At 59.3% G+C, this 23,662-nt stretch overlaps 1 protein-coding gene across 1 annotated transcript; it reads right to left on the reverse strand.

Moving 5' to 3' along the window:
- Nucleotides 1-4,205: 4,205 nt before the first annotated feature.
- Nucleotides 4,206-9,764, reverse strand: PERM1 (PPARGC1 and ESRR induced regulator, muscle 1). Its single transcript, XM_054291866.1, has 5 exons — nucleotides 9,246-9,764; nucleotides 8,575-9,173; nucleotides 7,200-7,833; nucleotides 5,861-5,969; nucleotides 4,206-4,285 (listed from the first exon to the last, which is right to left on the reverse strand). Exons 1-5 carry the CDS (start codon nucleotides 9,762-9,764, stop codon nucleotides 4,206-4,208), a joined length of 1,941 nt encoding a protein of 646 aa, XP_054147841.1.
- Between the last annotated feature and the right edge of the window lie 13,898 nt (nucleotides 9,765-23,662).

The following is a 23,662-nucleotide window of genomic DNA, read 5'->3' on the forward strand; positions in this document are numbered from 1 at the left end:
TGCCCAGGGCATTGCCCGTCCTGGCACCTCGCACCTCACCTTGTCCTCCTGCGAGAGCAGAGGCAGCAGACCGGAGATGGAGGGGAAAAAACCCCAAAACCCCAAAATTCCAACCAGGTCTGAGCACAGCGGGGTTTGCTTTCCACCTCCCAACCTGGTGCCAGTGCAATGCCAGGTGATCTGTGCTCCCTGAGGTCCCCCCTGCAGAGGAAACCCCAAATCCCCCCAGATTTGGGGATCCTCCTTTCCTCCCTGCCCTGGGCTCGCCCCAAGTGCTGTCCAGGCAAGGAGGGGAGAAAATCCCCCCCAGGAGAAACTGAAAGGCGGTGCCACATCCTGGGCTGTCCCTGATGCCCCAGGACAGGACACCGACAGGGGACAGAGTCCCAGGGTTGTCGTTTCCCAGCCCCTTTTGGGAGGTCAGCAGCAAACACAAATGCTTTCACCTGAGGCTCTGAATTCTCAGCCTTTGTTCCCTGCAGAGGCTGCAGCTCAAACACGGCAGCAAAACCTCTGCCTTGGTTCTTTCCCCAGCCATTTGTACTTGAATGTCTCTGGTTGTTTTTTGGGGTTTTTTGGGAGGTTCCTAGCAAAGTTTACATGTAAAGGCTGAGTGGGTTCTTGTATTTAAATGTAAATGTTGGTGGTTGAAGAGATGTTGAATTTTCCAGCTGTGGCTGGTTCTGTGAAACACCTTCAGGAGTGGGAGGGTTCAGCTCTTGGAGCTGTTCTTGTTTTCCCTCAGATTTGCTCTGTTTTGGGGAGGATTTGTGTCTGATAAACCCCAAAATATGGATTTATTCTGAACACAGTGTGCTAGGGGACATCCCAAATGTGCTGGGAGCGAACACTTTGAGGGTCACCATCACGTTTTAACTGACTTGCAACAGCAAAGCCGGCAATGATCAAAGGGGGAGATCCCCTCGTGCTGATATTAAAGTTCCCTGTGGATTTCTGAGACTGGACAATTGGGAGAATCCACCAAAATGTGCGAGGGCTGGAGCAATTTGGGAGAATCCACCAAAATGTGCAAGGGTTGGAGCAATTGGAGCTTCTGCCCCTTGTGCCTCTGCTCCAAACCCCCAAAACCCCTCTGGAGGGCAGTGAAAATTCCCCAGGAATTCCCATTTTGAAGCTCTGCTCTGGTTTCAGCAGCGAGAGGTGAAGGGGAAAGTCAAGAGTGAAGGAAAAATCGGAGTGCAAAAAAATCTAGGGGGAAAAAATTCTGAATGACAAAAATCCGAGGGAATGAAAATTCAGAGTGAAGGAAAGTCAGAATGAAGGAAAAATCTGAGTGAAAAAAAAAAAAACGAGAGAAGAAAAATCCGAGTGAAAAAAAATCTGGGTGAAAAAAAATCTGAATTAAAAAAATCTGAGTGAAAAAAAAATCTGAGTGAAAAAAAATCTGAGTGAAAAAAAATCCGAGTGAAAAAAAAATCTGAATGAAAAAAATCAGAGGGAAGGAAGATTCAGAGGGAAGGAAAAGTCAGAGTTAAAAATCCAAGGGAAGGAAAAATCAGAATGAAGAAAGAATCAGAGTGAAGAAAAAAAACAAGAGTTAAAAATCCGAGGGAAGGAAAAATCAGAATGAAGAAAGAATCAGAGTGAAGAAAAAAACAAGAGTTAAAAATCCGAGGGAAGGAAAAATCAGAATGAAGGAAAAATCAGAGGGAAGAAAAAGTCAGAGTGAAAGAAAAATCCGAGGGAAGGAAAAATCAGAGTGAAGAAAATTCAGAGTAAAGGCAAATCCAGAGTGAAGGATGTGCTGCAGGCAGGGCCATTCCCAGGAGAAGGGGCAGAGGCATCCCTGGGTGTCGGGGCAGATGAAATACAGGGCAGGATGAAATACAGGGCAGATGAAATACAGCAGCACCTGCCTGACTTTTTCACGCGCCTGGCACGGCCGGGTGTCAGCTGAGGGGGCTACGTGCAGGCAGGGATGGCACCAGGGCTGCAGGATGCACCAAGGACGCTGGGGCTGTGCTGGCTGAGGTGGGAGCTCCTGGCTGCCCCATCCATCCATCCATCCATCCATCCATCCATCCATCCATCCATCCATCCCTCCTGGCAGATTTGATCCGGGGGAAATCCTCGGCTATATTGAATTTGCGAGCTTTAATCTCCAAATTTTGGATAGAAATCCCAGGCATGCCTGGCCTCGCTGTGAGAGCTGGAAAGGTCAGAGAACAAACCAAGCATGAAAATTTGAGGCTGCTGTGGCAGAGGCTCCCGGATCCCCTGGGACCTGCAGGACCTTTCAGTCACCTGCTGGGCTGTGATTGGCCATTAATTAGAAACAGCCACACGAGCCAATCCCAGATGCACCTGTTGCATCCCACAGCAGCAGATAACCATTGTTTGCGTTTTGTTCCTGAGGCCTCTCAGCTTCTCAGGAGGAAAGATCCTAAGGAAAGGCTTTTTCATGAAACACTGCCCCACGGCCCTGCCTGCCCTGTGCCCCAAACCCTCAGCCCCTGCAGCTCTGGCTCCCCACACACACACACACAGACATTGATTTATCCTCCTGCAAACCCAGCGCTCCCCCAACGCTCCCCACACACACAGGGATGGACACGGGAGCAGTAAATGAGACAGAACTTTATTAGGAGCTTCCAGCACGTTCCATCTGCTCTCCCCCTGCACGGGAGCCCTCTCGGTGGGTGTGCAGCTGCTCCAGGCCTTGCAGAGCCTGTCCAGCCCTAAACCCCAGCCCCAGGTCTCCCTGTGCCAACCCACGGCCCCCAGCCCACCCCTGCAGCCCTCGCAGCCCCTCAGCACAAGGAAGGAACCTCCCCTCTCTGCTGTCACCCCACAGACACCGTGGATCCCAATCCAGTCCCTCCCTGGTGCTGTCACCAGGCTGCTGAGGGGAGGAAGCTCCTCCTGAGCAATGAGCCATGCCCTGGGGTGCTGAGGGAGCCCTGGGGACAGGGGGGACTGAGCCATTGCATTTCCCACTTTCCCTCACCCCACGTCTCCCTTCGCCTCTCTAGGAGGGGAGGCACAAAGGGAAATAAATCAAATACCCAGAGCCTTTCCCTGCTGCTTGGCACAGCCAAACCTGCCCACCTCCTCCTCCTCCTCCCTGCTGTCCCCTCTCCTGACCCTCCCCGAGCTCAGCCCCGTCCCTGCTGCCCTTCCCTCAGTCCCCCCGTGTGACCCCTGCCCGTCCCTGCTGCGGGATGGGGACGTGTCCCTGTCCCAGCTGTCCCCAGGGACGGAGCCGCGGCGGCAGAAACCTCATCCCCGAGCTGGGGCTCCTTGGGAGTGAAACCCGAGAGGGGTTTGATGCTCCTGGAGCGATCATGGGAGCGCTTGGCAGCGAGCCCTGCATCCCTCTGGGAGCTGCTGCCCAGCCCGGGCTCTGCCAAGCTCTTCCCAAAGCTCCTCCAGAGACATCCCGGCTCTTTTTGTAGGGGTGAAACGCTTCCCTGCATCCTCTGAGCATCCCTGTGCCCCTCCAAGCCTTTCTGTGCTACCTCTGAGCGTCCCTGTGCCCCTCCGTGCATCCCTGTGCCACCTCTGAGCATCCCTGTGCCATCTCCAAGCATCCCTGTGCCCCTCCGAGCATCCCTGTGCCACCTCCGTGCAACCCTGTGCCATCTCCGTGCCTTTCTATGACACCTATGTGCATCCCTGTGCCCCTCCGAGCATCCCTGTGCCACCTCCGTGCAACCCTGTGCCATCTCCGTGCCTTTCTATGACACCTATGTGCATCCCTGTGCCCCTCCGTGCATCCCTGTGCCACCTCTGAGCATCCCTGTGCCATCTCCGAGCATCCCTGTGCCCCTCGGAGCATCCCTGTGCCACCTCCGTGCAACCCTGTGCCATCTCCGTGCCTTTCTATGACACCTATGTGCATCCCTGTGCCCCTCCGAGCATCCCTGTGCCACCTCCGTGCAACCCTGTGCCATCTCCAAGCATCCCTGTGCCCCTCTGAGCATCCCTGTGCCACCTCAGTGCCTTCCTGTGCCACCTCCGTGTGTCCCTGTGCCACCTCCAGGTGACTCCAGCGGGAGGAGGGACCATCGGGGCACTGTCCTGTCCTGTCCTACCGTCCGTTCCCGTGCCCGGGAGCTGCCGCTCCCCGTGCCCTGCTGTCCGGTCGGGGATGGGGCCGGGGCAGCTCTCGGGGCCGGCTCCAGGCTTCTGCCACTGTCCAAACGAAGCCCCGGCCCCGGGCGGCGGCTCCGGCGCGGCACGGGTTAAGTCCGGGGGTGCCCTTCCCTGACCGTCCTTCGGAAGTAGCGGATGGCCGAGAGGGTGCCAAAGCTCGCCAGGAACACTGGAAAACAGCCCAGGACATCGCCAGTGTCGCTCCGGTCCCGAAGCGCTCGGGGGGACACGCGGGGGTCGCTCCTGTCCCTTCCCCTGTCCCCCCTCCTGCCCGGGGTTTGCATTCCCAGCACACGGAATTTGCTCCTGTCCCATTCCCAGCGCACCGAATTTGCTCTGGGGGTCGCTCCTGTCCCCTCTCCTGCCCGGACGCCAAGAAAAATCCCACTTTGGGGATTTTCTGGCCCCAGCCAAAAGCAGAAAATATCCAAAACTGAGAATCCAAAGATGTAGGAACACAAGAAATAACTAATGGGGGTGAAACCCAAACCAAGCTCTGCTCTGTCCTTGCACCCAATGATTTTGATTTGCTTTATAAAGGACATTAAGTTCCCTTAATTCCCAAGCAAAACCAGGAATCCAAAGCCATGTTTTCAGACCCCACACCTCAAATTCAGACTGGACTTTGATTTATGAGCTAGAGGAACACAAACTCAGCTTGTTGGAAGCCCAAATGCCCAAATCCTCCACGAGGAGCTTATCCCCCTTTCCACCCCATTTCCAGGGACATCCCCTCCATCCCAAACCCTCAGCAGGACGGGGAGCAGGCCAGGAGCTGCTGGGGATGAGGGCAGGGAGCAGCCTGAGCTCAGGAGCTATTCCCAGCCCGCTGTCAGCTGCCTGCTGACCTTAGCAGGGAACATTCCTCGCCTGCAAGAGCAGCAGGAAGCCTCCATCCTGGCGTTTCTTCCCATGGAAGGGGCTCCGCGGGGCAGGGACTGGGAATGCTGCTCTGGAAGGGCTCTCCAAGGGTTCCAGGGACTGGGAATGCTGCTCTGGAAGGGCTCTCCAGGCTGCAGGGACTGGGAATGCTGCTCTGGAAGGGCTCTCCAAGGGTTCATCCAGGGCAGGGATCAGGAATGCTGCTTTCCCTGAGCCCTGCTCATCCAGCCATTCCCACTCCTGTGGGTTTCTGTGAATTTCTGTTTCCTCAGCTTCCTCTCTCCTCACCAGCTTCCAAGAGCTGGGCTTGGAGAGGAGAGGATGCCACAGATCCCCAGGGAATTGCAGGGCTCAGTGCAGGAGGATGATGGGGAGAAGATGAAACTTCCTCCTCCTCCTCTTTGCGGGGAAGATTAAACCTTCTGAGCACCTCAGAAAAACACGGGAATTTTGGTGCTGGATGAAGGTTTAACCACAGCTTTGGTCATGACAAAGAACCCCAGGCAGGCTTGGCCTCGCTGCGAGGCCAATTTTGTTGGGAATTTTGTTCCTGCTGGGATGAAGGTACCGAAACCTGCTCACTGCAGGTCCTGAGGAATTCCTGCCAAGCTGAGCCCTGTCAGGGACCCTGGATGGAGCAGGACCAAGGCTGTGGAGCCAGCAGCTGCTTTTGGGGAAAGCACAAAGGACACGAGCAGGAATGGGATCGGAGGGGAGAGAAAAGGCACGGGAACGGCTTTGGAACACCAGGGAAAGGCTGCACTTCCCCAGAGGCAGCTGCAGGTATAAATATCCCGATTTTCCTCGCTGCCAACGTCCCCCAGAGCCCTCCCACCCCTCCCCAGGCTGGCACTGTACGTACTGGTCTTCCAGGCATCCGGAGCCTGCAGGTCAGATGTCTTCACAGCCCAGGAGGCGAAGGCACAGAACACCAGGCACATGTCCTTGTGGCTCAGCACCCGGGGCTCCTCCTCTGCTGCTGCTGCCACGAGAGGAGCACGAGGCGCTGGGGGCTCTGTGCCGCCCCCTCTGCCACAGCAAACCCCTGGGGAATCAGCCCTGGAGGTCTTTGGGCACCAGGGGGGACTCAGAGGGCTCTGTGCATTCCCAAGGGACAGGGGGACGCTTGTCACCCCTCCCCTCAGTCCTTCACTTTGTTAAACACCCCAAGGAAATGGGGTTTTTAACCCCTCCCCTCAGTCCTACACTTTGCTAAAAACCCCAAGGAAATGGGATTTTTAACCCCTCAATCCCACACTCTGTTAAAACCCCCAAGGAAACGTTTGCTGAAGCCATCCCAGGCTGCCTCAGCTCTCTGTGGTGGCTGCAGTCGGGTCTGGGGGGAGACTGGGGACACAGCAATTCCTGGGGACACAGGCAAGGTCCCCTCCTGTCCCCAGTGTCCCCAGGCACACCCAGCCAGCTCCAGGACAGCACCTGAGAGTGCTCAGTGTCCATATCCCACCCCACTCCTGCCTCCTATTCCCTGAGCCAGCCTGCAACAGCTTCAGATCAGGTTCTTTCTGCTCCTATTCATTTGTTCAGGCTTTCAATTAAAGCTGCCTTATTAATTAGCTGTGAGCACCTCAGAGGGTTTTTCTCAGACTGGAAGCTCCATGCTGAGGCTCCCTTTGGGATGGCTCCCTCAGTGTTTGGGTTGAGGATTAACTCCGAGCATCATTTAAGCTCAAAGACAAACCCCTGCCTGTCCTGGTGGATCAAACCTCCCCTTCATTCCCATTTCTCTCACCTGCCCCCAGGAACTGCAATGCTCAGGTGACCTCTGAGGTCTCCAGAGGGTGTTTGCCTGCTCAGGGTGGGTTTTACAGTCCCACATTCCCTGACAGTGCTGGGGGACCTGGCCAGGAGCACTGGCTTGGCACAGGGGACAGAGAGAGGAACATCCCAAGGGAGAACCCAAGGGACAGAAGGAACATCCCAAGGGACAGAAGGAACATCTCAAGGGACAGAGAGAGGAACATCCTAAAGGATAACCCAGGGGGACAGAGGCATCCCAAGGGAGAACCGAAGTGACAGAAGGAACACCCCAAGGGATAACCCAAGGGGACAGAGGGACCAATCCAAGGGACAGAGAGAGGAACATCCCAAGGGACAGAGGGAGGAACATCAACATCCCAAGGGAGAGCCCAAGGGGACAGAGGGACCATCCCAAGGAGAGCCAGGGTGACACAGCCTGGGACAGGTCCCTGCAGGGGACAACAGGATTTACCTCTCAGTGCCAGGGCGCTGTCCTCAACTTCTGGCCAGCCCTGGGCTCCTCCCAGCGGGACCAGGGCGAGCTCCTCTCCGGATCTTCTGGGCACCAGGGCCTGGGAGCCTGGGGCTTGGCCTCCTCCCAGCTGGGCCCGCCTCTGCAGCAGGGAGCCCAAAGCCCTCACAGCTTTCTTCACCTCTGAGGCCGGGGCCAGGGAGAAAATCCCTCTCCAGCCCATCCTGTTGGGGGCTGGCTCTGGGAAGAAGCGTTCATGCACATCAGGGACCGAGATAACCACGGTGTCCTTGTCTGCAGCAGGGCTGGGCGCCTCCTGGTGCAGCCCAGGGCGCTCCAGGCCTCTCAACTTCTTTCTTTTCCTGTCTTTAGCTCTGCCTTTCTTCCTGCTTCCTTCTGGCTCGGTGAAGAAGTACTCGTAGAGCTCAGGCCAGGAGATTTCCCTCTGCAAGGGCGATCTGCGCCCCTCCAGGGAGCTGCCCAGCTCCTCCTCCTCCTGGGAGTCACAGAACAGGTACTCGTACATCTCGGGCCAGGTCACATCCAGGGAGTTGGGCTTGCCAGAGGCCCCCTCGGCAAAGCACAGGGGGCTGGCGGCCCTGGGGAGCTCAGCTGCAGCTTCCCAGGGCAGCCCGGCTGTGGCATCACACGGGATCCCGATGGCAGGGATCCTGGGCAGCCCGGCTGCGGGGTCACACGGGATCTCGATGGCAGGGATCCTGGGCAGCCCGGCTGTGGCATCACACGGGATCTCAATGGCAGGGATCCTGGGCAGCCCGGCTGCGGGGTCACACGGGATCTCGATGGCAGGGATCCCGGGCAGCCCGGCTGTGGCATCACACGGGATCTCAATGGCAGGGATCCTGGGCAGCCCGGCTGCAGGGATCCTGGGGATGTCAATGGCAGGGATACTGGGGATCTCAATGGCAGGGGTCCTGGGGATCCCAACTCCAGCATTCCGGGAGATCTCAGCTGCAGGGCTCCTGGGGATCTCAATGGCAGGGATACTGGTAATCCCAACTGCAGGAATCGTGGGGATCTCAATGGCAGGACTCCTGGGAATCACAGCTGCAGGCTCCCAGGGGATCCCAGCTGCAGGAACCTCGGGGATCTCTGAGGGCTTCCTGGGAATCTCAGCTGCAGTAATTCCAGGGATCTCTGAGGGCTTTCTGGGAAGTTCAGCAGCAGGAACTGCAGGGATCTCAGCAGCAGGAATTCCAGGGATCTCAGCAGCAGGAACTGCAGGGATCTCAGCAGCAGGAATTCCAGGGATCTCAGCAGCAGCAGGGATTCCAGGTAACCTAGCCGCAGGAACTCCAGGTATCTCAGCAGCATTCCCTCCAGGTGTCTCATCAGCAGGCTGCCCCCCAGCCCCCTCAGCAGCATTCCCTCCCAACGCCGTCACATTCCGGGGCTGGAGAGGCTTCCCTGGCATCTCCTGGCTCTCCTCCCCTGGCAGAGCCGCGGCTCCGTCCGCAGGGACCGCGGGGACAGTGTCACGTCCGCCCTGCGCTGCCCTCGGGGGCCGGGTGCCCTTGGTCCTGCCCGGGGCCTTGGGGCCGCCCTCGCCGCCCTCGGCCCGCCGGCTCTCGGCGGCCTCCTCGCTGCCCGGCCTCGCCAGCGCCGCCCTGGCCGCCCTGTCCCTGGCCCTGCCCTTCCGCGGGGACGCGGGGGAGCCCGGCGGGGCCTTGCCGGGGGGCGCCGCGCTCGGGGCGTCCCGGTCCCCCTCGGCCCCGCGCTGCTTGCGGCTCTTCCTGGGCTGCGCCGGCACCTTGGGCCTCACCACGCTGGGGGAGCCGCCCGGAGAGCCGGGCCCCGTGCCCGCCGTGTCCTGCTGCGCTGCCACCGGGGGCTCCGTGCCCGCCGTGCCCGGCTGCTGCTGCTGCTGCTGCTGCGCTGCCACCCTGGGCTCCGTGCCCGCCGTGCCCGGCTGCTGCTGCTGCTGCTGCACTGCCACCGGGGGCTCCGTGCCCGCCGTGCCCGGCTGCTGCTGCTGCTGCTGCTGCTGCGCTGCCACCGGGGGCTCCGAGGGGGCTCCGGGGGCTGCTGGGGCTCCTGGCTGTGCCAGCGGGGCTTGTGTCCCTCCTGCATCCCCGCCCTGCTCCATCCCTGCGGGCGCTGCCCCCGCCGTGCCCTGCGCGGTGCCCCCGGGTGCCCGCGGGGGCTGCTGCCTCCTCTGGGCGCTGGGCATGGCAGCCGCACAGCCGGGCCGGTGGCTGTCGCTGTCACACAGGACCCTGCCCGGCTCCGCTCCGCGCTCGCTGCCCGGCACGCAGCACTGCCCGCGGCTGGCACCGGCGCTGGCACCGGCGCGGGCACCACGTGGGACAGGGTTGGCACTGCCGGGCGCTGCGGGCTCGCTGCCCGGCCCGGCCGCGCTGCCCCTGCCGCCGCTGTCCCCTTGCTCAATGTCACTGAGGCTCTGCTCCTCGGCCGTGGCCAGCGAGGCCGGCGCCAGGCTGCACTCCTCCGCGGCCCGCAGGAACTCGGCCCACTCGCGGTCCGTCAGCTGGATGCTGTACTCGAAGTTATCCATGCCTGTGGCGGGGGAGCGGCCGCGCGTCAGGCACGGCGGGGTGGCACTGCTGTGTGCCCCCAAAGGCCAGCTGTGTGCCCCCAAAACCCAGCTGTGTGCCCCCAAAACCCAGCTGTGTGCCCCCAAAACCCAGCTGTGTGCCCCCAAAGGCCAGCTGTGTGCCCCCAAAACCCAGCTGTGTGCCCCCAAAAGCCAACTGTGTGCCCCCAAAGCCCAGCTGTGTGCCCCCAAAAGCCAACTGTGTGCCCCTAAAAGCCAGCTGTGTGTTCCCAAAGCCCCGCTGTGTGTCCCCCCCCAGCCAGCTGTGTGCTCCAAAAGCCAGCTATGTGCTCCCAAAGGCTAACTGTGTGCCCCAAATGCCAGCCCTGTGCCCCCATAATCCAGCTGTGTGCCCCCAAAGGCTTGGGATTCTCCCCACAGCTACACAGGGGGTTTGGGATGTTCCCCAGAGCTGCACAGGGGCTTTGGGATGGTCCTCACAGCTACACAGGGGCTTTGGTGTTCTCTTCACAGCACCATCACACCCCACACCCCCATTTCCCACCCATTTTGCCTCCAATCCACCTTAAACCTGGCACGGATGTTCCCGAGCATTCCCGAAGCCCAGAGCAGCCGGGGCATCCCCCACAGCACAGCAGGACAGCAGGACACACACAGCCGGGCAGGACAGCAGGACAGCACAGCAGGACAGCAGGACATGCACTGGGACAGCAGGACACACAGCTGGACAGAAGGACAGCACAGCTGGACACACACAGGGACAGCAGGACACGCGGGGAGGGGACAAGGCCCGTCCTTACCTGTCCCCCAGCCCCGGGCGGGGACGGGGCCGTGCAGGAGCCACAGCAGAGCCCTCCCAGCAGCACATGGTGCCCTGCCCTGGCTGGGGCACAGAGCCCGGCTCCGGCCCACATCCATTCAGGGACCAAAAATAAACCCTGTGTCCCTCCCCGGTGTCACCTGAGAGCCCAGGGCCACCGGGCCATATATAGAACTGCTGGGGACAGGCCAGGCTGGCTGGGACAGGGTTCACAGGGCTCTCAGGGTGAGGGGAGAGACGAGGATCTGACTCCGTGTTTCAGAAGGCTGATTTATTATTTTATTATATATATTACATTAAAACTATACTAAAAGAATAGAAGAAAGGATTTCCTCAGAAGGCTCGCTAAGAGTAGAAAAAGAAAGAACGATTACAAAGGCTTGTGGCTCAGACAGAAAGTCCAAGCCAGCTGACTGTGATTGGCCATTAATTACCAACAACCCCATGAGACCAGTCACAGATGCACCTGCTGCATCCCACAGCAGCAGATAACCATTGTTTGCATTTTGTTCCTGAGGCCTCTCAGGAGAAAAAATCCTAAAGAAAGGCTGACTGCTGCGACAGGTGGCAGCCAATGTGTGACAGTGCCACAGCCACGTCTGGGCACACTCCTGGTGCCCCCTGCTCCCTCCCGGGGTCACCGCACGGGGAAGGGGACAGGCCGTGGAGCTGCCAGCCTCTGGCACACCTGGGTGGCACTGACTGTCCTCTTTCCCATTTCCTCACCTCAGTCACGCTCTCCACAGTGACACAAAGCCACCTCGGGGGCAGGGTTCACCTATTTAGGGCACTCCCAGGGCAGGGTGACATCAGGAGGTCACAGCCGGCCCCAGGATCTTGTGACAAACCCCGCGGGGCGTGTGGCAGCACCCAGGGCCGCCTGTGCCACGTGCTGCGGGCACAGCCCGGGGGCAGCCTGGCACGGGGCACTGGCACGGCGCCCAAGAACGGCCTGGCAGGTCACGAAGCCGAGCCAGAAATAGCCCTCAGCTCCCACCAGCCTTCCTCCCACCTTCCTCCTCCTCCTCCCAGGGCCAGAAATAGCCGCCCTGAAGGAGCTGCCTGCAGCACAGGGGGTGAGGGAGAGACCCCAAAACCCAGCCCGGACCCCCAGCCAAACCCAGCCCAGGCCCCCAGCCCTGCCCCGAGGCTCCAGGGACCCCACAGCTGGACACACCTGGCCAGGGCCGGGGGTGCTGTGGGAGCTGAGAGGGGCTCTGCACCCCTGAGGGTCCCACAGGCTCTGCAAACCTTCGAGGGTCCTCCCCAGGGCCAGGTGCTGCCCGTGCCCCCCTGCCCACCTCCCTGTGGGCACAGGTCCGGGCTCTGTCCCCAAGGACAGGTGACAGCAGTGTCCCCAGTCCTGCCCTGCCATCCCCGGGATGGCTCTGTCCCCACAGGGAGGTGACAGCAGTGTCCCTGTCCTGCCATCCCGTGGGACCGAAGCTCCCCGCGGTGGCGGCTGTCCCGCACTGCACGGCGGGGACGGAGCCAGCCCGGCCCGGCCCGGCCCGGCCCGGCCCAAGAAACTCCATTTGGGAAGATTCTATCTCAGTGCAGCTTTTCAATCCAGCACTGGAACATCACGAGTGCGGGGCCTTGGCTGTGCTCCCCGTGAGCCAGCCCAGACAATGCAGAGAAACGTGGCTTTGATTAGGAGGATCCTCCCTGCGCCGGTGCACACCCATCGCACGCTGTGCGGCAGGGCAGGGAGGGAGAGACTGCAGGAAAAACAGTGGGAAAAAAATTAAAATAAAATAAAATAAAATAAAATAAAATAAAATAAAATAAAATAAAATAAAATAAAATATAAAATAAAAAAATAAATAAAATAAAATAAAATAAAATAAAATAAAATAAAATAAAATGGAAAATGCTGCCCCTGATCTGATCCATTCCTTCCTTTCCATGAATTCCTGCAGGGTCCCACCTGTCCAAGGACAGCTCACGGGGATTGGGGAACGCTGAGCTGCTCACGTACAGCCCCGACCCTGCACAGGGCCAGGAGCCCTCCCTGGGATGATCCCAATCACAGCAATTGGGATCCAGCCCAGGGAAGGCCGGGGAGGAGCAGCTGCGTGCTCAGGAAAGGGTTAACCCTCAGTGAAACCCCGAGCCAGCCAAGCCGCAACCACCGGGCTGGTTTTGCTGGTTTGGGGGCAGGTGAGCAGCAATTATCAGCCCCAAACCACCCCAGAGCCGCATTGTTTTCCCCCAAACCCTTTAACTCTTTTTTAAATTTTGGTTTGTTTTTTGGTTTTTGCCTGAAACTCACTCCCCGCTCTCCGTTAAAATTCCGGGCCATGCTCATGCAAAGGTCACGCTCGCTTGAAACGCAGCCCGGGCCGGCCTGAAGCGCTGCCAGGCCCTTCCCAGAGCTCCCTCCTGGCCGCAGTTTCGGGTTGCTCATCCAAGGCTGGCCGGGTTTCACATTGCTGAGCGAGAACCTGGGGCTGTGCCCTGCCAGGAGCAGCCCCGGGCAGGGACAGGGACAGGGGACACGGGGACAGGGACAGGGACACGGGGACACGGGGACAGGGACAGGGTGGCAGTGCCAGGGGCAGGGACACGGTGGCAGTGCCAGGGACACGGTGACAGTGCCCAGCACCTCCGAGGAGAGGGAAAACAGAGCAGGGAGATGCCCCGAGGCAGCGGGAAGGGCTCAGGAAGCAGAAGCAGGAGGCACTGACCCTGGGGACAGCCCTGGAGTGCCCGGCTGTGCCCGGACAGACACCGTCCCCTGTCCCCTGTCCCAGAGCGGCCTGGCCGCTGCTCCTGCCTTGGGCACAGCAGCTGCAGGGCCAGGTGACCTCTGCCATGGCCCAGCCACCTCCCTTTCCGTGCTGTCCACTTTATCCTCTTCATTCTCTTCATTCTCATTATCTTTACTCTAATTTTTCTCTTTATTCTATTTTTTTATTAATGCATATTATTATTCCATTATTGTTCTATTTATCCTATTTTATTTTTTTTAAAGTCCTGAATAGAGCCTCTGGAAGTTCCAGCTCTCAGGAATCCTTTTTCCCTCCCCCGAACCCGGCAGGATCAGGTTTTTACCTGCGCACTCCCGTTCCTGCCGTTTCCACTAGATGTCACTTACAGCCGCCAAGTCCGCGCTTTCCCGGGATTTTTCACCTCCTCTCCGGCGGTTCATATTCTGTGCGAACCCTAAAATCGGGGTCTGGGCTGTGCAGAACGGGGGGGCCGTGCTGGAGCAGCCAGGGGAGGGTTTGGGGGTCCCCTGAGCATCCATCCATGCTGGGGTATGAAAATCCCAATTCCACAGGGCTGGGAGGGCAGGGGCTGTGCTGGGAACGCCTGTCCTGGCAGGGAAATGCTTTTGTAGAGACCGGGTAACTGAGAGGCGCTTTGAAAGATTTTATTCTGTTACTAGTCCCGATGGAGAGAGAGACAGAAGAGACGTAAAACTCGACGCTGTTCTGATTAGAAGCCAGGAGCTCCCCACCCAAAATTCCTCCCTAAATTTTTCGGGGAAAAATAATTTCAATACTAAACTCCAATACTTACTAAATTTCAATACTTAATAAATACCTTTTAGCCTATTAGTTTTGCTACACAATACTATTATTTCTAACACCAATCACCTGTATTTTCACCCCGCGTGGCCCTGCTACAATGCACCTTTCGCAGCTCTAATGCGGGCCTGTACAAACCGCCCATCTTCAAGAATCCTTTACAACTCTAAGAATTCTTTACGAATCCACTTCTCCCAGAGGACATTCATGAACACACTCAGTTCCCAGGCTCCGTCCAAAGTGGGAATTTCCCAAATTCCACAGGAAGGGTTTCCAAGCTGGTGATACCATGCCAGCAGCGGGTGACAGTGACACCGAGCCAGCAGCGGGTGACACTATGCCAGCAGCGGGTGACAGTGACACTGTGCCAGCAGCGGGTGACACTGTGCCAGCAGTGAGGGACACCGTGCCAGCAGCAGGTGACACCGTGCCAGCTGTGCAGCAGGGAGCCGTGCCAGGAGCAGCACCAGGCTCAGCCCTGAGGAGCCCAAATGTCAGAGCAGCTCCAGCTGCGCCAGCTGCGCCAGCTGTGCCAGCTCCCAAGGACATCCCTGACCCCAAGATCTGCCGCCCTCGCTCGCCTGGGAGTGAACACTCCATCGGAGCAGAGCTGCCTTTACTTTGTTCCAGGTTCTTGAATGCAAACCCACAGAGAACCTCAGCCAGCCCTGGAGGTTCGTGCAGGGGTTTCTGAGGCAGGGTTGGATTAGAGCCGGTGATTTACTCTGGGTTGGCCATTCCAGGGCCAGGGCAGAGCAGCAAAGGTCAAAACCCAGAGCTGGGACAAACCCTGCGATGGCTTGGGCTGGCAAAAAGCCCAGTGGCACCCCATGGGCACCTTCCACTGTGCCAGGCTGCTCCAAGGCCGTCCAGCCTGGCCTTGGACACTGCCAGGGATGGGCAGAGCTGTGCCAGGAACAAAATCCTAAATTCTAATTCCCGAATTCCTAAATTCCTCCTTTTCCAAGCCAAGGTCGGTTCCACATCCCCACTTCTCCTCCCTCCCTCCTGCTGGCCGGGCTAATCAGCGCTGGCTAATTGGCCAGGCAGTGCCGGCACCAGGAGGGGCTGCGGAGGGGCCGGGGCTGCTCCTGCCCCGTTTTCATTCATTCATTCTGCCCCGGGGCACACGGAGAGAGGCTCGGGAGCTCCGGGGAGGCGCCGGGGCCGCCCTGCTCCCGCAGCCCAGCAAGGAGCAGCCGCTGCGGGCACAGCGCGGGGAAAGGGCCCCGCTGCATTAATGGAAGGTCACAGGGCCATCCCAGAGGCTTCCCAATTACCCCAGCCGGAGTGCGGCTAACGTGAGATAATGATGGGCACTAATGAGGCGGGTTATCCGAACCCCCGGCCCCCGCCCTGCCAGAGCTCTGCCATGAGCAGAGGGAAAAGGGAAAAGGGGAATCTTCCCTCTGCTGCTTCTCCTTCTGGACATGGACAATGCAGCCAGGGCGGGCAGGAGGAGAGCAGGGACAGCTCTCAGCCCTCTCTGGGGATTGTGAGCCGAGGAGCAGCTCAGCAAGGCCTTTCCCCCATGGAACTGCCCCTCGGGAGTGACGGCAACAGATATTGTGGGGCACTGACCGAGCCCAGCCCCATTAGCGCTCCTTAATTGAGCCTAATTGGGAGGTGGGGATCTGCTGCTGCTCTGGAAGGATCCACCCGAGCAGGGATGCAGGATTCCCTGATTCACTGTGCTCCCGAGCAGGGATGCACATCTGGTTGGGCTGCACAGCTGGATCAGCACCATGGCTGCAGCTGCCAGTGGCACCCAGCCCATGGGACTGCCCTAGGGATGATGGAGAGCTGCACAGCTGGGTGGGCTGCACAGCTGGATGGGCTGCACAGCTGTCTGGGCTGCACGGGACAGGGGCAGAGAAGCAGCTCCTCCTCTCCCACACCAGGCAGATGCACACTGCAGTGTCCCGGGGATAAATGCAGTGAGCCCTTCTCCAAACCGGACCCAGAGCCGTGAAATGGGGGGGTTGGGAGCAGGAGCTGCCAGCTGTGAGCGCTCAGGCTCAGGAGCAGCACAGGCAGGGGGAGGCAGAGCTGGAGCAGCAGCAGCAATCTCAGAGCTCAGCCGAGCCAGGGCTGCTCATTATCTGCAGCTCCCAGCCCTCCCACATCCTGCACGGCACAGGAAAAGTTGTCAGGGCAAAGCGAAGGCAGGCAGGCAGGGATGGAAAGCCTGGAAAGGCAGAGCAGGGGGGGAAGCAGCACCCGGCTCTGCCAGGGCCAGCAGGGCACAGCCCGGGCTGGGAAGGAGCTTTGTGCCCACCAGGATCCCCCCAGTTCCCAGCCAAGGGTGGGAGCTGCTGTCCCTCTGCCAGCCCCGTGACAGCTGCTGCAGGAATTCTGCTCCCCAGGCTGGGGGGATTTCAATTCTGCTCCCCAATCTGAGTGGGATTTCAATTCTGCTCCCCAAGGCTGGGTGGGATCATAATTTTGCTCTCCCAATCTGGGTGGGATTTCAATTCTGCTCCCCCAATCTGGCTGGGATTTTTTCCACGCGCTCACAGATCAGGCTGAACCAACACAAATCTCTGAACCTGCAGGAGAGGAGGAGGCTGGCAGGGCTGGGGCTCTGCAGCTGCCCTTTGCCAATCCCCAGGCAGCGAGGAGCTGGCTGGGCAGACCCTGCTCTCCCCACGGGCAGTGTTTCCAACCTCCCCCTGCTCTCTGTGGGGCTGGGGCCGCTCAGAGCTGCTCGGGGATGGTCCCAGCCCTGCCCGGGGCTCCCTGGATGTTCCTCAGGAGACCCGAGAGCAGCAGCACCTCCCTTTGCTCCCTTCCCCGTGTCTAAAAATGGGGATGGCGAGGCTGAGGCCCTGGAGATGTTGCTATAAAAAACAATCCCTGTGCTCACAGCAGGCTGGGAAGGTGCTGCTGCTGCTGCTGCTGCTTCCAAGCAAAATCTGGATGTTCTGAGCAAATTCCTTGGCTGGTCTGGCAGCCTCGGGATGCTCAGTGATGAGCCAGACCCAGTTCTGCTCCCAGATTTCTGCTCCCAGATTTCTGCTCCCTGCACACCCAGGCTGTCCCCAAGCCCGGGTTTTGTGCAGCCTGCGGCACTCACACATCTCCAGCTTGCACAGAGAAATAAACAGAGGGTGGCAAAGCTGAGCAGCACCTGCTGCAGGGCCAGCCCCAGCCCTCCTCCTCCTCCTCCTCACCCAGACCCACCACAGCCAGGCAGGGCTTCCTGCCGGGAATATCCCGTGGGAATATGGGATATTCCAGCTGTGCAGAGCCTGGTGCAGCTGTGCAGAGCTGTGTGCATGCTCAGCAGGATTTTGGGGGTGCTCCAGGGTTCTTGGGGAGCAGCGATGCAGAGCCCCAGCCCTGCCTGTCACAAGGAGCTGCCAGGAGGGTGTTTTGCCCCAGAACCTGTTTTCCAGATCCCCTGGCATCCTTCCACGGCTCTCGCCGCCTGCGTCATCCTTTTACGAGGCTGCTGCTTCCCCGGGAGCCCCTTCCCTTCCCTTCCTTCCCTCCCTCCCTGCGCTGAGATTTTATTTATTTGTTTATAACGCTCCTCCTGTCCCCAGGACGCCTTTCATCCCGCGGCAATCGGTGCAGGAGGGAGGGGACAGCCTGGGGACACCGGGGGTTGCTGTCACTGGTGCTGTCCCTCCCCGGGGATGCTGCAGGGGCTGATCCCGGTGGGGCCGGGGCAGGGACAGGTCCCAAAGCCACCCTCACACCGGGGGGGTGCCTCAATACACCAACTGCGGCTCTGGCTCCTCTGTGAAGGGAATTTGGGTCACAAATGGAGCAGTGATGTGGGGCCATGGGCAGGGGGTGCCAGCCTTTATCCCAGGCTGGTCCAAAGCCACCCGGCCTGGCCTGGAGCAGTTCCAGGGATGGGGCAGTGTGACGGTGCTCACAGGGGTCTGAGGAAGAGGGGAGAGATGAGGATCTGACTCCGTGCTTCAAAGGCTTGATTTATTATTTTATGATATATATTACATTAAAACTATACTAAAAGAATAGAAGAAAAGGTTTCATCAGAAGGCTGGCTAAGAATAGAATAGAATAGAATCAGAAAGAATGATAACAAAGGCTTGTGCTCGGCTCTCTGAGCCAACTGACTGTGATTGGCCATTAATTACAAACAACCACACGAGACCAATCACAGATGCACCTGTTGCATCCCACAGCAGCAGATAACCATTGTTTGCATGTTGTTCCTGAGGCCTCTCAGCTTCTCAGGAGGGAAAATCCTAAGGAAAGGATTTTCCATAAAAGATGTCTGTGCCAGGGCAGCCCCAGGGAGGGCAGAGCAGCCCAGGTGTGGCTATGAGGGTACAGCAGCCCAGGTGTGTCTCTGTGGCTGTCCCCCCGAGGTGACAGGGCAGGATGTCACACGGGCAGTGCCCAGGGCAGCCGGAGGTGCCAGCCCGGAGGGTGTCAGCAGCAATTAGCGCCTCACACCCTGCCGGGACGGGATCAACACTGCCCGGGCAGCCAGGGGTGCCAGACAGGAGGGGGGACTCTCGGGACAATGCCTGCGGTGCCACCGCCATTTCCCCTTTTTTTGTGTTTTTGTGTGTCAGGGGAATTCGCGGCTTAGGGGGTGTCCTGGGTTGACTATGACGCTTTTATCCCCAATCGCCTTGTTCTGTTCATGCTGAATAATAACTTTTGCACCTTTAAGCCTTGTTCCATCCCAGACGCTTTCCTGCCTCCCCCAAAGCGCTGTTTGAGCTGGGGGTGGGCGGCAGTCGGTGCTTGGTGCCCGGCAGAGCTCGGGAGGGCAGGGAGCTGCATAAACTGAAGGGCAGGGATTGGGAAATCGCGGCATTGATAAGGAAAAGACCTTATCACCAGCGCTAAACCCCATCGGGCGGGGCGGAGCTGGGATGGTGCCCTGTGCAGGAAACACCTGCATTGGCACGCTGTGCCCGCGTGGAACAGGCAGCGAGGATAAATGAATGAGTGAACGAATAACTAACTAACTAACTAACTAACTAACTAACTAACTAACTAAATAAATAAATATTATTATATTATATTGTTATTATATTATTATAATATATATTATATAGTATATAGTATATATTTTTGTTATTATATTATGTTATTAATAATATATACTATAAAATATATAATATATAATATATTATAATAATATATTATATATAATATATTATTATAATATATAATATATAATATATAATATCTTATTATAATAAATAAATGAACGAATAAATAAGTAAATAAAAGGTGCTGAGCCCCGGGGGAGCAGGGATTTAGGATTGCTCAGTTTTTCCCTGCTGGAGCCCCACGGCGGGGTGAGAAGGCAGCGCTGAGGAGCTGCCGCCACGCCAGGGCCTGGAATGAAACATGAAATATTAAATATTAAATATCAAACCCGCGCTCCCCGCAGCCCCCACGGTGGCAGCGCTAATGACATTTCCCGCTGGCAGGGACGGCTCCCGGCCCTGCTGTGGCAGCTGCTGCCATCCAGCCGGACAGGCCGGGCGGCCAATGGAGATGGATTCCTCCTGCCGGCCCCGAGTGCAGGGCCCCGAACCGCTGCCGTGTGTGCCGGGCGAGCGGAACTGCGGGAGAGCGGGCTCTGCACGGATCCGTCCCCAGTGCGGCTCGGGGAGGCTGCAGAGCCTGCTCTGCTCCCAGCCCAGCCCCTGCCCCGGGCTGGGCCCTGCGCTGGGCACAGACAGGCCCTGGGCACGGAGCCGTGCTGTGCCAGCCCAGCTGGGCTCGGGGTCCCTCCCTGAGCGTCCCTGCGGCCACCGGCCCTGCTCTGGCCTGGGCTGCCCCAGCAGGGCACCAAGAGCCTGTGTGGGTGTGAGGAGAGGGCAGGAGGGCTCTTCAGGAGCCTGGCAGTGCCCTGCTCCCCATCCCTGCCTTGGCTCCCTGTGCCTGCTCCCCAAACCTCCTCACCTGCTCCCCAAACCTCCTTGTGCCTCCCCAGCCCTGCCTGCCCTGCTCCCCTGCTCCCCAAACCTCCTCCCCTGCTCCCCAAAACTCCTGCTCTGCTCCCCAAACCTCCTGCTCTGTTCCCAGTCCCTTCCTACCCTGCTCCCCAAACCTCCTCCCCTGCTCCCCAAACCTCTTCCTTACTCCCCAAACCTCCTGCCCTGCTCCCAGTCCCTTCCTGCCCTGCTCCTCCCCCCCTGCCCAGCGCTGCTGCATCCCCCAGAAACCGGGATGTGCTCCGGGCTCCCAAACCCCAAAGCAGCTCCGCGGGGAGCCGCTGATCCCACCCTGAGGGGCTGCTAATCCCAAACCGGGCAGCTCCCAGGAACAGGGAATGAGCGTCCGGAGAATCCCCGCTGGCACTGCCGGGGCTGGCACTGCCGGGGCTGGCACTGCCGGGGCTGGCATTCCCGGGGCTGGCACCGCCCGGGGCTGGCACTGCCGGGGCTGGCACTGCCGGGGCTGGCATTCCCGGGGCTGGCACCGCCCGGGGCTGGCACTGCCGGGGCTGGCATTCCCGGGGCTGGCATTCTCGGGGCTGGCACTGCCGGGGCTGGCACTGCCGGGGCTGGCACCGCCCGGGGCTGGCATTCCCGGGGCCGGCAGTGCCCAGGGCTCCCCGGCAGACGCAGGGGTGCCCCAGCAGCAGGCCGGCTCCCGGCAGACGCGTTCCCGGCCGCTCCCCGCAGCCACACGGGTCCCATCAGCGCCGCTGCCCTTAACGCGAACCAGCCGCGGCCCCGGGCGGCAGCGCCGCCCCGGCACGGACACAAACCCGGCATGAAATCAGGCCCGAGCGATGCCGAGCGCGGCTCCAGGGCCCTCCCAGCGCCAGGGGACGCAGGGGCCGCCTGGAAGATGTTTCCTGGGGAAGGGGAACCCGCCCCGGGCAGCCGGCTGGTGTCGAGGGGCTGTGATTTAACTGAGGGATGGGAACTCCCCGTGCTCTGTAATTCCACGGGTTTCACGTTCTGGATGGGAACTCCCCGTGCTCCACGCGTCCTGGGTATTTACCCTGCGGAGGGGAACAGCTCCACAATCCTTGTTTTGCACTTTATGGACAGAAAATCCCTGACCTCCATCCATCCCCATCCCCGTGCGAGCCCCGGGGGTCCCGGGCGGGCCCCGCTCGCTGATGGCTTTGCAAACATCCCGGGGCGCTCAAAGCGGCCACCGAGAGAGCTTCCCCTCCCTCTCCGCCCCCTCATTCGTGCAAATCCACACGAGCGCAGAGCTCCAAGACGGGATTGCAACAGCCGCGGTTGGGCAAGAGCCGGCCCCGGGGACACCCTCCTGCAGGGCCACCCGGGGCTGGTGACAGCCGCGACACGGCCCGGCCCCGGGGGTGGCCCTGGCACGGGGCTGGCGTGATTAACAGCGCTGTCACACCATTAACGCTTCACACTTGCAGCCCCTCAGCCGCCCGTCACTCACAGGCGACAGACTCGGTGTTGATTTTCCGCCTGGGGAGGAGCCGGAGCCGCTTCCCGAGGAAAACAAGGACGGGAATCGCCCGGGTTCACAGCGGGGCAGGGCAGGGTCAGGGTGGGCAGAGCTGGGCACGGGTCCCTCCTGCAGAAAGCGGCGCTGGGGCGCGATTCCATCAGCACAGAGCCGGGCTCGGGATGAGTCACTGCGCCCTGAGTCACCGGCCCCGCAGGGCGGCAGGAGCGGTGGCACCGATGGTGACAGCGATGGTGACAGCGATGGTGGCGCTGATGGTGGCACTGATGGTGGCACTGATGGTGACAGCCATGGTGGCACCAATCTGTGACAGGCTCAGGGCACGGGGGAAGCCAGGCTGGCTCTGGCTGTGCCCCCTGAGGAGCCCCAGCTGCTCACCTGGCAGCGATTTTATTTCTTTTTGAAGCCTTTGGGGCAGGGATGTGACCGAATCCTGCATCCCTGCCATCCCTGCAGTGCCATCCCTGCCATCCCTGCATCCCGGCAGTGCCAACCCCTGCAGCCCCGCTCGGGGTTTGGGATTTTGTAGAGATGGGAGATGCGGGTGCTGCTGCTGCCTGAGCCCCAGCCCGCTCCCCCTGTCCTGTGCGTGCACAAACCTGCTGTGCCCAGCCCCAGAATTAACGGGGAAATGGGATTTTCTAGCAGTTAGGAGGGGAAGAAGAGAGGTGGAAATGTCGGGGCACCCTCTGAGCGTGACCCTGCGGGGTTTGCTGGGTGCCTGCCCTGCCAGTGGAGCTCGGGGCGCACTCCGAGCTACTCCCCGGGGCTGGGGCAGAGGCTGCGGGCTGTGCCAGCCCCCGGAGCGGGCCGGGGCGTTATTCCCGGCCCTTTAATGAGCACATTCATCCCCAGCGGTTTAGTGCGGCCGCAGCGCCCGCCCCGAGTCTTTGGGGAGCAATTGTGCCGAGAAAAGGCGGCTCGGGGAGGGCCCGTGATAAATGAACTTTGGCAATGCTCGCCGGCCGTGTCACGCCAATAAGGCAATCGAGAGTGAAAAAAGAGCTGGACTGGAAAGGTGGGCGAGACGGGGAAGTCCTGGAGACAATTGACAGAGACAGGGCAGGCCAAGGACCGGCGATTCCTCCCTCGTCAGGATGACACCGCTCGGGGACTTAAGGAAATCTGACAGCCCAAAAAAATGAATTCTCTGCAGCACCAGAAAGTGCTTCCCGGAGCCACAAATGAGCCGTGAAAGGCTGGGAGGGCCAGGCACGGCCCTGTTCTCATCCCGAGTTAGGATCGGGACAGCCAACCCCATCCCTGTCCCCCTCCGAGCCTGTCCTTGCTGTTGATCTTGGCCACCCTGGAACTCGCTGTGTTTTTGCAGCTGCAGTTTGGGGGTTGCTCTTCCCTTCTCTTTCCTTTTATTTCCTTTTTTATTTTTATTATTTTTCTCTTTTTTTCCCAAGCCAGATTCCTCTCCAGCGGTGTTATCCCGTATGGAAAAGCGTCAACACCTCCTGGGAGCCAAAGGCAGCGGCACCCAGGCACGGAGCCGCACCTGGGGCAGGGCAGGAGCGGGCAGGGCTGCCCCTGCTCCGGGGTGAACTCCCTGACACGGAAACGGCCCCGCTGCCCTTCGGTTCTGAGTTTGTATTTTTCAGGCTCTGGACTGATGCCTCAGGTTCTAACTTTAAAACTTTTCACATTCTGCTTTAGTGGGTGGGTCTGGGTTCTCATCATGGGATGGTGAGCTCTGTGCACAGAGCAGGGAGACAAAACAATTCCTGCTCCAGCTGGGCACCAAGGACAAATGATCCAAATCCCAGCCCAGGAGCACAAAGACCGTGGGCTGGAGAGAGAAAAACAAGGATGGGACTGCAGGGGCTAAAGCTGGAATGGGACAATTCACTCCAAGATGCAAATGGAGCAGAACTTGTAAAAGTGAGAGACCTCGTGAGTGGCTGTGCATTTTGGCACCATTTTGGTTCATCCTGGGTTCATTCTGGGACCATTTTGGTTCATCTTGGGATCATTTTGGGACCATTTTGGTTCATCTTGGGTTCGTTTTGGGACCGTTTTGGGACCATTTTGGTTCATCTTGGGTTCATTTTGTGACCATTTTGGTTGATCTTGGGTCCAGCCCTGGCTGGGCTCTTGTGCTGCCCAAGGTGGATCCATTGAGGAGAAGC

Source organism: Melozone crissalis, unplaced genomic scaffold (genome assembly GCF_028551555.1).
Source record: "Melozone crissalis strain CALT ecotype California unplaced genomic scaffold, PUWL_Pcris_2 ptg000107l_1, whole genome shotgun sequence".
Taxonomy (NCBI): domain Eukaryota; kingdom Metazoa; phylum Chordata; class Aves; order Passeriformes; family Passerellidae; genus Melozone; species Melozone crissalis.